At 47.0% G+C, this 14,409-nt stretch overlaps 1 protein-coding gene across 4 annotated transcripts in view; it reads left to right on the top strand.

Annotated features, from left to right (window-relative positions):
• The window catches only part of LONP2 (lon peptidase 2, peroxisomal), a 114,594-nt gene that overhangs the window by 56,193 nt on the left and 43,992 nt on the right, over window positions 1-14,409 (top strand). For all 4 annotated transcript variants that reach the window (XR_012154484.1, XR_012154483.1, XM_073307718.1 and 1 more), the window contains exon 12: window positions 7,000-7,142. Coding sequence is in view for 2 of the 4 variants with exons in the window: in XM_073307718.1 (XP_073163819.1) it covers window positions 7,000-7,142 (143 nt within the window). In the remaining 2 variants the exon portion in view is untranslated. The remainder of the gene's footprint in view (window positions 1-6,999; window positions 7,143-14,409) is intronic.

The following is a 14,409-nucleotide window of genomic DNA, read 5'->3' as shown; positions in this document are numbered from 1 at the left end:
TTTTTTTTATTCAGTCTGTCAGGTGAACATACATTTCCTTAACATCAGTTAAACAAAATAATATAATTCTCTTCTCAAAAGAGCTTGTATCTGAACATTAGTAGGAACATTGGTAATTGTATAATAAAGTTCTTATTATATTATGTTCGAACTTTTGCTCCTAGCCTGAGTTTGGATTTTTTGCTATGGTAACTATCTAATCTGATTTTACTTAACTAATGATACTTTTAATGAGTACGCAATGCACCATCCTTACTATTGTCACCTAGCAAATTATTTTAAACTACTAATTGAATTTTATGTGTTTAATAAAAACACTCTGTTGCCAAACTCTCTTGTAAAATACATCTGTAAAGTGCTACATTTCTGAGGTGATAAGTAACGCATTCAGTGTTAAGAGATGAGAATTCAAGAAAGGGCTAAAATCTTAATCTGTTGGTTAAATGTTTGGGTCACAAACATGGTGGTTTTTGTAGTGTGTATGGGAACTTAGAACACTTGGGCTAACATCCCTTTTCTTGCAAAAGTGGTGAGGGCTTCTGTTTTATATCCTGTCCCAAAAAAACAGCACTGCAAGCAGCAAAGGGCCTCCTTAAACACTGTGCTGGGGAGCTGGCTCATTCAGTCTGAGAGTAAATCCCAAGGTGGTATAGCTGCAGGCACTTGTAAGTTTTGAATAAAGTTGCACTGTGGTTAATATACTTTAAGGAATCTTAGAAAAATGTAATGCTTGGTTTGCTTCCCAAATCTCTTGGTTTTGTTTGTTGAGGTTTTTTTCTTATATAGGCCAGAGTAGCCCAGATGCTGTCAAAAAAGTTGGTTGCGTGAACAAACTATTTGTCGTTTAGTGTTTCATTTTGTCAATACTTTCTTGCATGACATCAACATCAAAAATGTATTGGGGTGTTGTATAAAGCATGATACCAAGACCAGAATATCCTTAAACGAATAATTGTAAAACAAATTGAAGTATTTTATTGATTCTGAGCCACTTTCTGGTATCAGATGTTCATGTCCAACTTTTAAAAATACTGTGCAAACCTGAGGGCTGATCCTGCAACCAGCCCTTACTCATATGAACATACTCCCATTGAAGTTAATTGAACCCTAACCTTTTGAGAAATGTCTAAGGCCCTGATCCTGCAAGAGTTTACACATGTGCTTAACTTTAAGACAGCAGAGCTACTCAAATGCTTAAAATGTGCATGTGCGTGTTTGCAAGATGGAGTAGTATTTGTGTGAGTTTGAGGATTGGGCCTTTGAAAGAAAAAAAGCACATTTGTGGAATGACGTCTGAATATGTAGTTAAGCTTTAGAGTAAAATGCTGGACACAAGAAAATGATGCATTAGATAACTTAGGCTGTCTGTTGGGTCCAGATGTCCCAACTTCTTCCCACTAGAAGAAGATTGCTTTAGAAGGAATAGTTTATGATCCAAATTCTGTTCTGTTCTGTTACTCCAGTGGAAATCTGAAGTTGTAGCACCACTGATATCACAGGAGTTACTCTGGGTCTGTACTGGTGTAACTGAGAGAAGAATTTAGGCCTTCATCCTTGCAACAGAGAGGCTTAAGAAAAAGTACTTCTCTGGGGTATTCTTGAAAACCCCAGCAGACTGAAAAGAGCTGGAGAAAAAAGCAGTGAATGACATTATGGGGGCTCAGAGTCTGCACTTGTAAAGAAGAGGAAATGGTGTTTACATATTTGGTTGGTTTGAAGCTTGTTTTTACAGAGTAAGCATTGATTGATGAAGAGAATTTGTTTTTAGAATAATTATATTTTTTATTTTATTTATTTGTACTACAAACTAATGCCTAGAGGCCTCAACTGAAATTGAGGCTCCATGGTGCTAGGCACTGTACATGCATGTATTATGAGTCAGACCCTGCCCTAAAGATCTTAAGTTTTTAAATGGACAAGATAGGCAAAAAGTAAGAGACGAGGATCCTTAGTTGACCAAGGTCACACAGGATGTCTGTGACGCTCTCAGGAATTTAACCCAGATCTCCTGAATCTGAGTCAAGTGCTGCAACCCTTTCAGTCATGTAATACCTGCATGATAATTTTACATCAACAGAGAACTTCATTCCACAGGATCATTAATCCAGCACCCTTCATGAGTGCTTAAATTCACCCTATTAATTCGAGATGTAGGGGGGAGTGTGGAAATAACAGCTCTGCTAGCTATAGCCAAAAATGCTTTTGTGTGTGTGAATTGGTCAGTACAAAAACATAAGCAAACACATATTTAATGAGTTAAGGACCACGTGTGGAAAATTGTGGAGCAGTTCACTTTCCTGAACCTAATTTTCTCTTGAGTTTTTCTAATACCTCCTCATCAAGTTCATGAGGATAATTGAATATTTTGAGTAAAGACTAAACTTGTATAATAACTGCATGGCAATCCAATGATAGCAGTGTTTGTTAAATTAATCTCATGTGCCTTATCTGTGTACAGTAAAATACTGTCTGTGGAATGGCATTATGAAACACACTGGTGCTAAACAGCTTTCCCACAAAATTCTCCTTAGGTTGAGGAAGAGAGAACCACCACCGTCTTCTAATTCACCCTAACTGCCACCTGTAAAGCAGTTCTGTGGATTTCCTTCTTAATTTGGAGGCATGTAGGGAATACCAGGTCTATGGTCTCTCATACTGTGGGGCTCTTGCAGGTAAATACTGTAAATTAGTTAAGGAGAAGAGAATGTTGCCATTTTCTCCTCCTTGCATTTAAGGACAAAAACCCTCTGATTTTATGCTGATTTTTTTGAAAAAAATTCTTGTCCTCCTTTTGTAGCCATGCACCAAATCAGTGCATGGTACATTAAATATTGTTTAAATTTTATTTTCAAGTTTTCTTCGGTTTCCATCTCACTTCTAGTCAACAGGCATAACGAGAAATCTCTGTGAAACATCAGGTTAGCTGATGTTAACCAGATTTGTTGTGTGGAAACTGGTATTGGGTGGATGGTTTATCAGAAGACAGAAATTATTGGTACAGCATGAGCAAACTGCACAGAACTTCCGCTTATTCACTTTCATTGTGTTCCTAAAAAAACAAACAAACAAACCTGCAGTCTTGAAAACTGAACTCCCTGTCAGTCCTTTTATTCTTATGGGACTGTTTAATAATAAACTTTAAGTATATACTGTCATCTGTATGCAACAATTTTAAATAAGTTTCTGCACATTAAAATTCTTAATTGGCTGCGTCTAGCACTATATTCCTTAGTTAAGGAGGTATTGTAAAAGGAACTATTTATAATTTGGGGTCAGATATTAAACTTGAGCCATTCAGAATCCGAAACAAAATCTCTTCCTTTCTTGGCTGGCTTTGGAAGAGCAACTCTAGTTTCATTTGTGAGTATGTCTGAATCTAAAACAGGCTACCTCTTCTGGTTGAGCTTGTTTAAGATACTTAAACATTACAATTCTTATTTCTGAAGTAATGTCATAATAATAGAACAGAAAATGTAGTTCCCAGCACAAAGTATGAAGTTCCTGTCGTGGCTTTGGCACTTCTGTCACATAAACTGAAAGGATGTATGTATGTATTTATTTTTATTCCATTAACTTCAGGCTAAATTTGAACAAACTAGATTCTATCCCTCCCTCTCCTTTTCCCCACCTAATTATTTTGAAGATTTGAGTTTATCCTTTCCCATTGAATCTAATAATGTTAAATAATTCTTGAATACAGTAACTTCTTGTTTAACATTGTAGTTATTTTCCTGAAAAATGTGACTTTAAGCGACATGATGTTAAGCGAATCCAATTTCCCCAAAAGAATTAATGTAAATGGCAGTGTGGGGGTTAGGTTCCAGGGAAAATTTTTTCACCAGACAAAAGCCTATATATATATATATATATATATATATATATATATTACACACACACACACAGAAATATTATACACACAGAAATAGTCTAAGTTAAGAGCTTTGAAGCTATTTGTCAAAGTTACCAAGACTGAGGCCACGTCTACACTACCTGCTGGATCGGCGGGTAGTGATCGATCTATCGGGGATCGATTTATCGCGTCTAGTGTAGACGCAATAAATCGATCCCTAATCGCTCTGTCATCGACTCCGGAACTCCACCACGGTGAGAGGCGGAAGCGGAGTTGGCAGGGGAGCGACCACTGTCGATCCCGCGCAGTGAGGATACAAAGTAAGTGATTCTAAGTCGATCTAAGATACGTCGACTGCAGCTACGCTATTCTCGTAGCTGAAGTTGCGTATCTTAGATTGATTCCCTCCCCTCCCCCAGTGTAGACCAGGCCTGAGAATCACCTTCTAACCCTCTTGCCTTCAGCAGAGGGAGACATGCTTACCTGGGTGTCAGCTGCCTGATGCCACCAGTCTGCTAGCCACCGAAGCAAGCACTCTCCTCTGGGCAGTGCCAGCCCTGGTATTACCTTGCAGGTTAAGAATAGATGTACTGACCCCTTCGAAGCGTTGCCGTACATTGTCCAGCCCCTTGTTCACAGAATGCTTACAGAAATACCAGGGCTGCTGTTGCACCAGCATGCAGTGATTCAGCCCAGGATCAGCAACTTGTTACCATAGTACTGAGGTGGTGTGTGTGTGTGTGTGTGTGTGTGTGTGTGTGTGTGTAAGTTTTAAACAAAGAATTTAATACTGGTACACAGCGATGATGATTGTGAAGCTTGGTTGAGGTGGTGAATTCAGAGGGTGGGATATTTCCCAGGGGATGCCTTACTGCTAAATGATGAACTAGCAATTGGCTGAGCCCTCAAGGGTTAACACGTTGTTAATGTAGCCTCACACTCTACAAGGCAGCACAGATGGAGGGAGGGGAGACAGCATAGCAGACAGAGAGATGCACATTGCTCCTTTAAATAGCTGACCCCACTCTAAGTACACTGCCTTTTTAAGTTGATCAGCAAGCTGAGACAGCAGCTGCTGCCAGGAAGCTCCCTCCCTCCTGAGCCCTGTTTTGTTTCTGCCGCCGCCCTCCCCGCCCCGTTCTATGGAAGATGGGGTAAGCGGGGTGCAGGAGCAGTGGGGAAGGGGACACCTTGACATTAGCCCCCTCTTCTGCCCCCGCACAGCAAGTAGAAGGTGCTGGGGAGCAGCTCCAAGGCAGAGGGCAGGAGCAACATAAGGCAGTGGGGGGAGGGACAGCTGAACTGCCGGCAATTGATAGCCTGCTGGACTTGATAGCCTGCTGGACAGCTGCCGCACAGGGAACTTAGGAGAATGAGGAGCTGATGGGGGGACTGTCGGTCCACCCTGGTTCCAAGCTCCCACCAGCTAGCTGCAATGGACTGCTCTTTCTGCAAGCAGTGGACAAAGCAGGCGGCTGCCAAAAGACATTGTAAGGGAGCATTGCACAACTTTAAATGAGCATGTTCTCTAATTGATCAGCAATGTAATAACGAAACGTTAACTGGGACGACTTTAAGTGAGGAGTTACTGTAATTGTTTCTAGGCAGGTAGATCAGTGAGAGAAGATCAACTACCCAGACCTGAAGAAGAGCTCTGTGGAGCTTAAAGGCTTGTTTCTTTCACCGGCAGAAGTTGGTCTAATAAAAGATATTACCTCACATGCCTTGTCTCCTTTCATATCCTGGGACCAACATGTCTACAAAAACAGTGCAAACAATAGTTAGGTAGAGTGTCATGTAACCTACGTTATGATTTATGGCTGCGCCTTTATGTGCACATGCATATGTTTATAATGAACGCAAATCTGATTATTTGGTACTTTGTGGATTCCTCATATTCAGTACACACTTATTTGTTAAGCCATTGAAGTGAGAAAGTGTGATCTTTGGAGTTAAAAAAAAAATGGTGTGGGTTATAATTAGGCTTTGGAACATTTAACATAAATTTAATAATACATAAGAAAAGGTCAGAGTTGAAGTTAATTGTGTAGAAGATGGGGAAGTCTTCAGTGCCTTATGTTGTTGTTACAGTATATAGAAGAGGGCTTACTCAACTGGGTTATTTAAGCACAAAGAAAACAGAAGCTTATTTTTTAATAAGGCAGATGGCCTTAGCAATTTACTACTGATTTGTTTACAAGAAGCCTCTGTGTATGCCTCAGCTGTATACAGAGAACTAGGTAGAGTAAAAGCAGGCGGAAATACTCAGGTGGCAATCATATATTTGCTTGGGGGGGGGAATCTTTGACTAAAATATCTTGACTTAGGACAAAAACAAGCTGTGCTTATGCTCCCTGAATATTTAGTCTCTTAAAAAAAAAAAAAAAGACCAAATTATACATCTGCTAAAAATAATTAACAGCTTGTTCATGTCTTGAAGGCACAGAGTTGATAGCACTAATCTTCCACTGTCATTTCCAGCCAGTGGTTGCTGACAGGCATAGTCCAAGTACTGTTGCTTTATTTTATAGAACTTATTCTGAGTGTTGCCAATTAAATATTCAAGTCCTTGGCCCCTTTCAAAAAGAGTGCAATACTATGCAATGTTGACCATATTTACAAAATACTAGCAAAAGACATAACTATAAGCATGTTATTTCCACATGCAGAGCATCTGTTTCTAGATAATGGTATACTAACTATGATCAGACCTTACAAAGACCATGCATGCATGTATCTGAGGGAGAATGTAAATCCCAAAGCAAACTTTGTTCATTTTGTTCTGTGGATGCAATAACTAAATGGCTTACTATTTTAAACAACCTAGTTTTAAGAAATAATTTGTAGGTCAACATTACTCCTTATCTCCCATCCTCATGTCTGAGTTAACATTATCCCTTCTAAGCTACTAAAATAACTCTGATTGTTTAAGCATAATAGTAAAATTGGAGCACACATAATCTTGTCTTGAATATTTTATCATCTAACAAGTGCATATTTTTGAAAGACTTAAATGTTTTAGGTTTGTTTATAAACTTCTTTTAATTATCCTGATCTTTTGAGTGTGTTTTCTTCTGTGGTAATAAAGAATTGCATCTGTGTGTTAAGAAATACTATTACAAACCCTAAGTGAGCTTTTCTTTTCTTAGATTGCAGAGAGCATGTCTCAGAAGATGCAAAAACTGAATCAATCAGTGACACACCCGATCTGGCTCTGCCACCTGAAATGCCGATATTAATTGATTTCCATGCCTTAAAAGATATCCTGGGGCCACCTATATATGAAATGGAGGTAACAGTCTTTCATTTTTCTTTGTCTGGCAGCTTCTTACTTTTCACTTAAAATATTTTTGTCCATAGTGATTCCATCGCTAGTGACTGATTTTGTGTAGGGTGTGTTTTTTTTTTTTCCTGATGTATTTTGTATATTTTTGTATCAAAATGTATTTTTGATAGAACTGTGTTTCCTCCTTTCATGATCCTTGTACCTAAGCACCTTTTCATCTGGACTGCATGCAACAAGATTGAATTTCTTTAGGTGAAAAAATAAATGAGTATACTTGTTAGGTAGTGTATAATAGTCCTATGAGGTGACTACATGTTCTTCTTCGAGTGATTGCTCATGTGTATTCCACAGTAGGTGTGCGTGTTTGCCACGTACACCGATGCCGGAAGTTTTTCCCCTAGCAGTACCAGTAGGAGGGAGAGCCCCCCACAAACCCCTGGAGTGGTGCCTGCCTGGTGCAGTACAAGGGAACTGCGCAGTCCCCCCACCCTCAGTTCCTTCTTGCCGCCAGTGAAGGTGTGTCAGAACTGCTCTGCTCCAGCTTTGCTGTAGCTCGTCCCCAGAACTGTTTGTTTGTTCAGCATTAGTACCTGTAGTTAGTTAGCAGTTGAGTTAGTTGGTGAGCCCGGGCCAGGGTTTAAGTCGTGTGGCTCCTGTAGGCGTTCTATGCCAAGAAGTGACCTGCACGCAGACTGTTTGCGCTGCTTGGGAGAAACCCGTATTGCAAGTCGTTTAAGACCAAAAGAGAAAGGGACACTAGGCTTCGATCCATCCTGATGGAGTCGGCGCTGACCCCGACACACTGCTCCGAACTGGTACCTGGCACCGTGGCGTCGGTACCCGGCGACCCTCCGGTGCCATCGACAAGTTGGCACCGCTCCCCATCCACGGGGCATGCCCAGAGGGCCAGGAAGACTCCCTCTTCACAGTGGCTCCGAGGGAAGTCTGGGACAGAGGCTAGGCCCATGTCGGGCAGTCCTCGATCACCACCGGGCCCCAGGCCTCCGACTCATGTTGAGCGGAGTAACCCGGCCTCTCTGGATGTCCAGCTGCCATCCACACCTGAAGCCCTCCAGATGGCCGGGGTGTTATGTCCATGCTGGTGCTTGGAGTACCGCCGATGTCGGCCTCGTGCTCCAGAGGCAAGCTGCTGCTGGGATCTCTGCAGTCGCCTCCAGCCCGGTACCAGTCTCGGTTGAGGGAACATTCCCAATGCTGATCACCGCCCAGCGATCACTTGGGGCAGAGTCCAGGTGGATTGCCGTCAACGCTGACCAGAATGTCTGTCTGGGTTCCATCCGGCCGGGACTTGCAGCACCACTTGTCCTCAAGGAGCGAATATTGGCGGGACCGCGTCAGGCGTCACCATCAGTCCTCATCTCGGAGAGGTTACCACAGTCAATCACGGCACGATCATTGACACCATTCCTGCTCGGAGTTCTGCTCCAAGTCTCTGCCAAGACCTCGCAGCCCCAGGCGTCGATCGCCGGTGTTTTGCCGTCGCAGGTCCACCCATCGAGGCTGTTCGCGGAGCAGCTGTTACCGCCGGTACCGGTCCTCCACAGCGAGATCGCGGTCCTGTGGCAGTTGTAGATCCCGGCACCGCTGCTCCTCCCGGTCCAGAGCCAGCAGCAGATCTTACGCCAGCCTGGTCTCCATTTATAGCCGTCCTTCGATGGTCCAGGCCAGCCAACCCAAACAGCCGGCCCCGCCAGTGCCACAGCAGGTGCAGTGGCACCGAGTGTCGTGGCTGGCCCAATGGTACCATTGGGCACCATGGCCTCCGGTGCAGCCCCCGGAGCTTCAGAAGCACCGTTGGCCTCCCTCTCCAGACCCCCGAGAAAGGAGGTGATGGGACGTGCGTCCTTGGCACCGTGCCCGGAGTCTGACCAGGTGGAGGACCCTCCAGTGCTGGTAGACACCCAGAGCACTGCACCGGCCTCTTCGCCCTGCCTGGAGGAGGCGATTGTGGCCCCGCACCCCTCCGTCCCACAGGAGGACTTCAGGGCCCATCAAGAACTCTTAAAGAGGGTGGCAGCAAGCCTCCACCTCCAGGCGGAGGAGATGGGGGAGCCCTCCGACTCCCTGTTTAACGTGTTGTCCTCATTGGCACCGGGGAGGGTGGCCTTGCCTCTCCTTGAAGGGGTGGCTAAGATTTCAAATGCCCTGTGGCAAACAACGGCCTTGTTGGCCCCCATCTCTAAAAAGGCGGAACGCAAGTACTTTGTACCTGCTGAGGGGCATGAGTACTTGTATACCCACCCAGCACCCAACTCCCTGGTGGTCAAGTTGGTCAATCACAGGGAACAGCAGGGTCAGCCAGCCCAGACCCCAAAGAACAAAGACTCTCGGAGACTGGACTCTTTCAGAAGGAAAGTTTATCCATCTTCGAGCTTCCAGTTATGAGTGGCAAACTATCAGGCTCTCCTGGGCTGGTACGAATTCAATCTGTGGGGTTCCCTGCCCAAGTTTGAGGACTCCCTCCAGGAGCATGATAGGAAGGAGTTCCAGGAGCTAGTGGAGGAAGGGGCAGCGGCCGCTAGGGTGTCCCTGCAGGCAGCCTCGGATGCTGCAGATACGGCCGCATGATCAGTGGCCTCCGCGGTGTCCATGAGATGAGCATCATGGCTCTTACTCTGTGGGCTGTCCAGTGAGGCGCAGTCTTCCTTGGAGGATCTCCCGTTTTACGGGAAAGATCTGTTTGCGGAGGAAACAGATACAAGGCTGCACGGCATGAAAGACTCCCGCACGACCCTCCAGACTCTGGGCCTCTATGTCCCGGCTCTGGCAAAACCTACGTTCAAGCCGCAGCAAACTCCCGCCCAGGCCGCCCTCCCAAAGTACGAGGCCGCCCATAAGAAGCAGCAGGACTATAAGCGACTCCCTCAGAGACAGTCTCAGCCTCCCCCCAGCCTGGGTCCTCCAAGGGCAAGCAGGCGGGGAAAAGGCATTTTTGACGGGACGCTTGGGGGCACCCCGCCAGTCTTCTTCAGGGATCCACCCACAATAAAGCTTCCCTTCTTCAACCGGTTGTTTGCTTTCCTCCCAGAATGGTCGCGGCTAACCTCGGACTGATGGGTCCTCACCATCATCTCTCGGGGTTACACCCTCAAGTTTACTTCCTCCCCACCCAACCACCCCTCGTCCCCCTTGGGGGACCCCTTGCACGAAGCTCTGCTTGAGCAGGAAATGGGCATGCTCCTAGGTCTAGGTGCAATAGAGGCAGTGACTGAGGAGTTCATGGGCAAGGGATATTACTCCCATTATTTCCATATCCCGAAGGCCAAAGGGGGGTGCTCAGGCCCATCCTGGACCACCGAGGTCTGAACCAGTACATGGTGAAGCTCAAGTTCCCTATGATCTCCCTGGCCTCCCTCATCCCCTCCCTGGATCCCGGGGACTGGTACGCTGCCCTCGATCTACCGGATGCATACTTCCACATCCACATATTCGAGGGGCACAGGAACTTCCTCTGTTTCGTGGTGGGACCGGTTCATGGTCCTCCTGTTTTGGTCTGTCCACTGCCCCCAGGGTGTTTACAAAACTGATGTCGGTGGTAGCAGCTTACCTCAGACAGCCAGGGCAGGGAGGGTAGGTCCAGATATTTCCCTATCTGCACGATTGACTTGTTGAGGGCACCTCCCGGTTGCAGGTGAGGGATCACGTGGCACTCCTGTACAAGTGCACCGCCTTGGGCCTGTTGGTAAACAACACCAAGTCCACGTTAGTCCCGGTCGAACACATAGAGTTCATCGGGGCACTCCTGGACGCAGTGTCAGCCAAGGCCTCTCTCCTGCCAGACAGATTCGAGACCCTGAAGGGTCTCACCGACTCAGTCACAAGTTTCCCGGTGACAACAGCCAGGGTTTGCCTACAACTCTTGGGTCACATGTCGGCCTGCACGTACGTGGTCCATTACGCCAGACTCAGCATGAGGCACCTCCAGCTTTGGTTGGCCTCGAAGTTCTCCCAGGCCACGGACAGGATGGACAAGGTCCTCACCGTGCCGGACTCTGTGATCACCTCCCTAGGGTGGTGGTCCTCCCCAAACAATATGCTCCAAGGGGTCCTATTCAGGGACAGGGCCCCGCTGTTGGAGCTGGTGTCCAATGCGTCGGACCTGGGTTTGGGGGGCCCATGTGAGGAACTTTCAGACCTAAGGCCGGTGGTTCAAGACCTGACCTTACATATAAACATCAAGGACCTCAGGGTGGTGCGGCTGGCGTGTATGGCCTTCCGCTCGCACCTGGAGGGCAAGGTAATCGGGTCCTCATGGACAACACGGCCTCAATGTTCTATATCAACAGGCAAGACGGGGCCCGATCCTCTGCCGTGAAGCCCTCAGGCTGTGGGATTTCTGTGTAGCCCACGACATCCACCTGAAGGCCTTCCACCTACCGGGCACCCAGAATGAGAGGGTGGATCGCTTGAGCAGGGACTTTTCCTCGCAACATGGGTGGTCCCTCCACCCAGAAGTGGCCCACCGGCTCTTCTGAAGGTGGGGAACTCCCCAGGTGGACCTGTTCGTGACTCGGCAGAACTGGCGATGCCCCCGGTTCTGCTCCAGTGGGGGCCTGGGGAGGGGCGCTATCTCCAATGCCTTTCTCCTGTCCTGGTCAGGCCGGCTTCTCTACGCCTTTCCCCCATTCCCTCTAATCAGTAGGGTCCTGGAGAAGATAGAGATGGACAAGGCCCAGGTCCTCCTGATTGCCCCGGCATGGCCCAGGCAGCATTGGTACGGGACCCTCACAGGGCTGGTGGTAGCACTGCCGTGGCCGCTGCCGCTCCTCCTGGACCTGCTCTCTCAGGACCAGGGCCGGCTCCTCCACCCCAACCTGGCGGGTCTTCACCTCGCGGCGTGGCTGCTCAGTTGTTAGGTGGAGAGGAAAGAGCGTGCTCAGAACAGGTTCAGTGCGTCCTCCTCAAAAGTAGACGGCCCTCCACTCACTGCGCTTCTTTGGTGAGGTGGTCTCGGTTTTCTAGGTGGGCGATGGACCAGGGTGTCTCCCCGGTGACCGCCCCGATCCAGCTTATCCTTGATTACCTCCTCCACTTGAGGGCCCAGGGCCTGGTGCCCTCATCAGTCAAGGTGCACCTGGCAGCCATATCGGCCTTCCATCTGCCGGTGCAAGGGCACACAGTATTTTCCCATGCTATGACTGGCCAGTTTCTTTAGGGTTTGGACCATCTTTTTCTGTATTCTAGACCCCCGGTCCTGCAGTGGGACCTAAACCTGGTGTTGACTCATCTCACAGGGTCCCTGTTTGAACCACTGGCCACGTGTTCCTGGTCTCTTCTCTCGTGGAAGGTGGTGTTCCTGGTTGCAATCACGTCGGCCAGGCAAGTCTCGGAGCTTAGGGCTCTGACCTCCAAGCTGCCGTACACAGTCTTTCATAAAGACAAGGTCCAGCGTTCCTCCGGAAGATGGTCTCCCCCTACCACATGGGTCAGGACATTTTTTTCTAGTGGTCCTCTGCCCCAAGACTCTCATGTCGAGCGAGGAGCGCTGTCTCCACACGCTCGATGTGCAGCGGGCTCTGGCTTTCTACCTCGAGCGGACCAAGCCGTTCAGAAAGTCCTCTCAACTGTTCGTCACCTCAGCTGAGCGCGCGAGGGGCCAGCCGATTTACACTCAGCGGCTTTCCAATCGGATCACTTTGTGCATCTGTTCCTGTTCTGAGCTGGCAGGTTCTGAGCCACCCATTGTGAAGGCACACTTGGCTTGGGTGCAGGCTTCGTCTGCTGCCTTTGTGGCCCACATCCCCATCCAGTACATTTGTAGGGCAGCCACGTGGTCTTCGGTTCACACGTTCCCCTCTTAATATGCAGTCATCCCCCAAACCAGGGATGACGCCGGGTTCGGCAGGGCTGTCCTCTGTCCTGGAAACTTGTGAACTTCTACGCACCTCCAACAGATATAGCTTGGAATCACCTATTGTGGAATACACATGAGCAATCACTCGAAGAAAAGACAGTTACCTTTTCCGTAACTGGTGTTCTTCAAGATGTGTTGCTCATGTCTATTCAACATCCCATCCTCCTTCCTCTCTGTCGGAGTTGTCTGGCAAGAAGGAACTGAGAGTGGGGGGAGTGCGCAGCTCCTTTTATACCATGCCAGGCAGACGCCACTCCAGGGGTCGCGGGGGGGGCACCCCGCCCCCCCCGGTACTGCTAGGGGGAAAACTTCTGGCACCGGTGCACATAGCAAGCACACACACCTATTGTGGAATAGACATGAGCAACACATCTTGAACACCTGTTACGGAAAAGGTAACTGTCTTTTACTGATCAGCAAATGGTGGCTGTAGTACTCCATAAATCAGCATCTAGTACCACAGGAGAGTAAAACAGTTGCTGATGCAGAGAGCCATGTTTGTTTCCTTAATTCTGGAGTAGGGTGCAATGAACCAATAAGGAATAAAAGTCCACGGGAGACTAATGGGATGTGAAATGCTTGCTTCTAGTAGCTTGTCCCTGAAGTTTCCTCTCTCTGCGATGGGAGGGCCAGACTGTGAAGGGATTTGGAAGAGAAAGAGGCAGCTGGGGATGCATGGACTGGGGAGGAAAATGAGTTAATTGTTTGGGATCGAGCTGTGGGAGTGCAGAGTGTAAACCTGTCAGGGATGAAGAGATTGGTAGTAATGGAGAGAAAGGAAATGAGGAGACTGGTAAAGAGGAGGAAACAATGGGATTGAATGTGTCAGAAAGGATGATGAAAAAGTGATTAATGGTAGCAGGGAAAGCTGAGAGAATTTGGGGGAAGGGAGGAGGACTCAAAGCGAAATGCTGGGTAATAATGTAAATTTATATCTGTCTTTGGTGGGATAAGCTCATATTAGGAATTTTGACCTCTGCACTTGCACATTGGGAAGTAGGAAGTAGAGGAACTTGCTCGTTAAATCAAAATCATTTGCCTTTCAGCAGTCTCCATCCTTTCATTTCAGTCCCACAGCAATCTCCATGCCAACCCCAGCTATAGAATTTGGGCAGATGACAATTTGAGAGTGTTTGATTTAAGATGGTGCCTTTCAAATTTCTCACCTAGTGTTGATATGACTGTGTTTAATTGTAAGTGGCCATCAAATTATTTGTAATGTTGTCTACAGCTTTTACAGGAATTGCTTGTGCTGTCTTTCCTTGGATCCTGTTGCTTTTTGAAACAAGAAATGAGTGAAATATAAGAAGGGTCTTTCAAGTAAAGAACATTTTATATCATCTTCTTAATTATACAGATGTATTTTGACCACTGAAAATTTGGTCTTAAGGGTAGAAT

This window comes from Lepidochelys kempii, chromosome 12, assembly GCF_965140265.1.
Source record: "Lepidochelys kempii isolate rLepKem1 chromosome 12, rLepKem1.hap2, whole genome shotgun sequence".
NCBI lineage: Eukaryota > Metazoa > Chordata > Testudines > Cheloniidae > Lepidochelys > Lepidochelys kempii.
The sequence above is the reverse complement of the archived record's forward strand: the minus strand, read 5'-3'. Positions and strand labels throughout refer to the sequence as shown.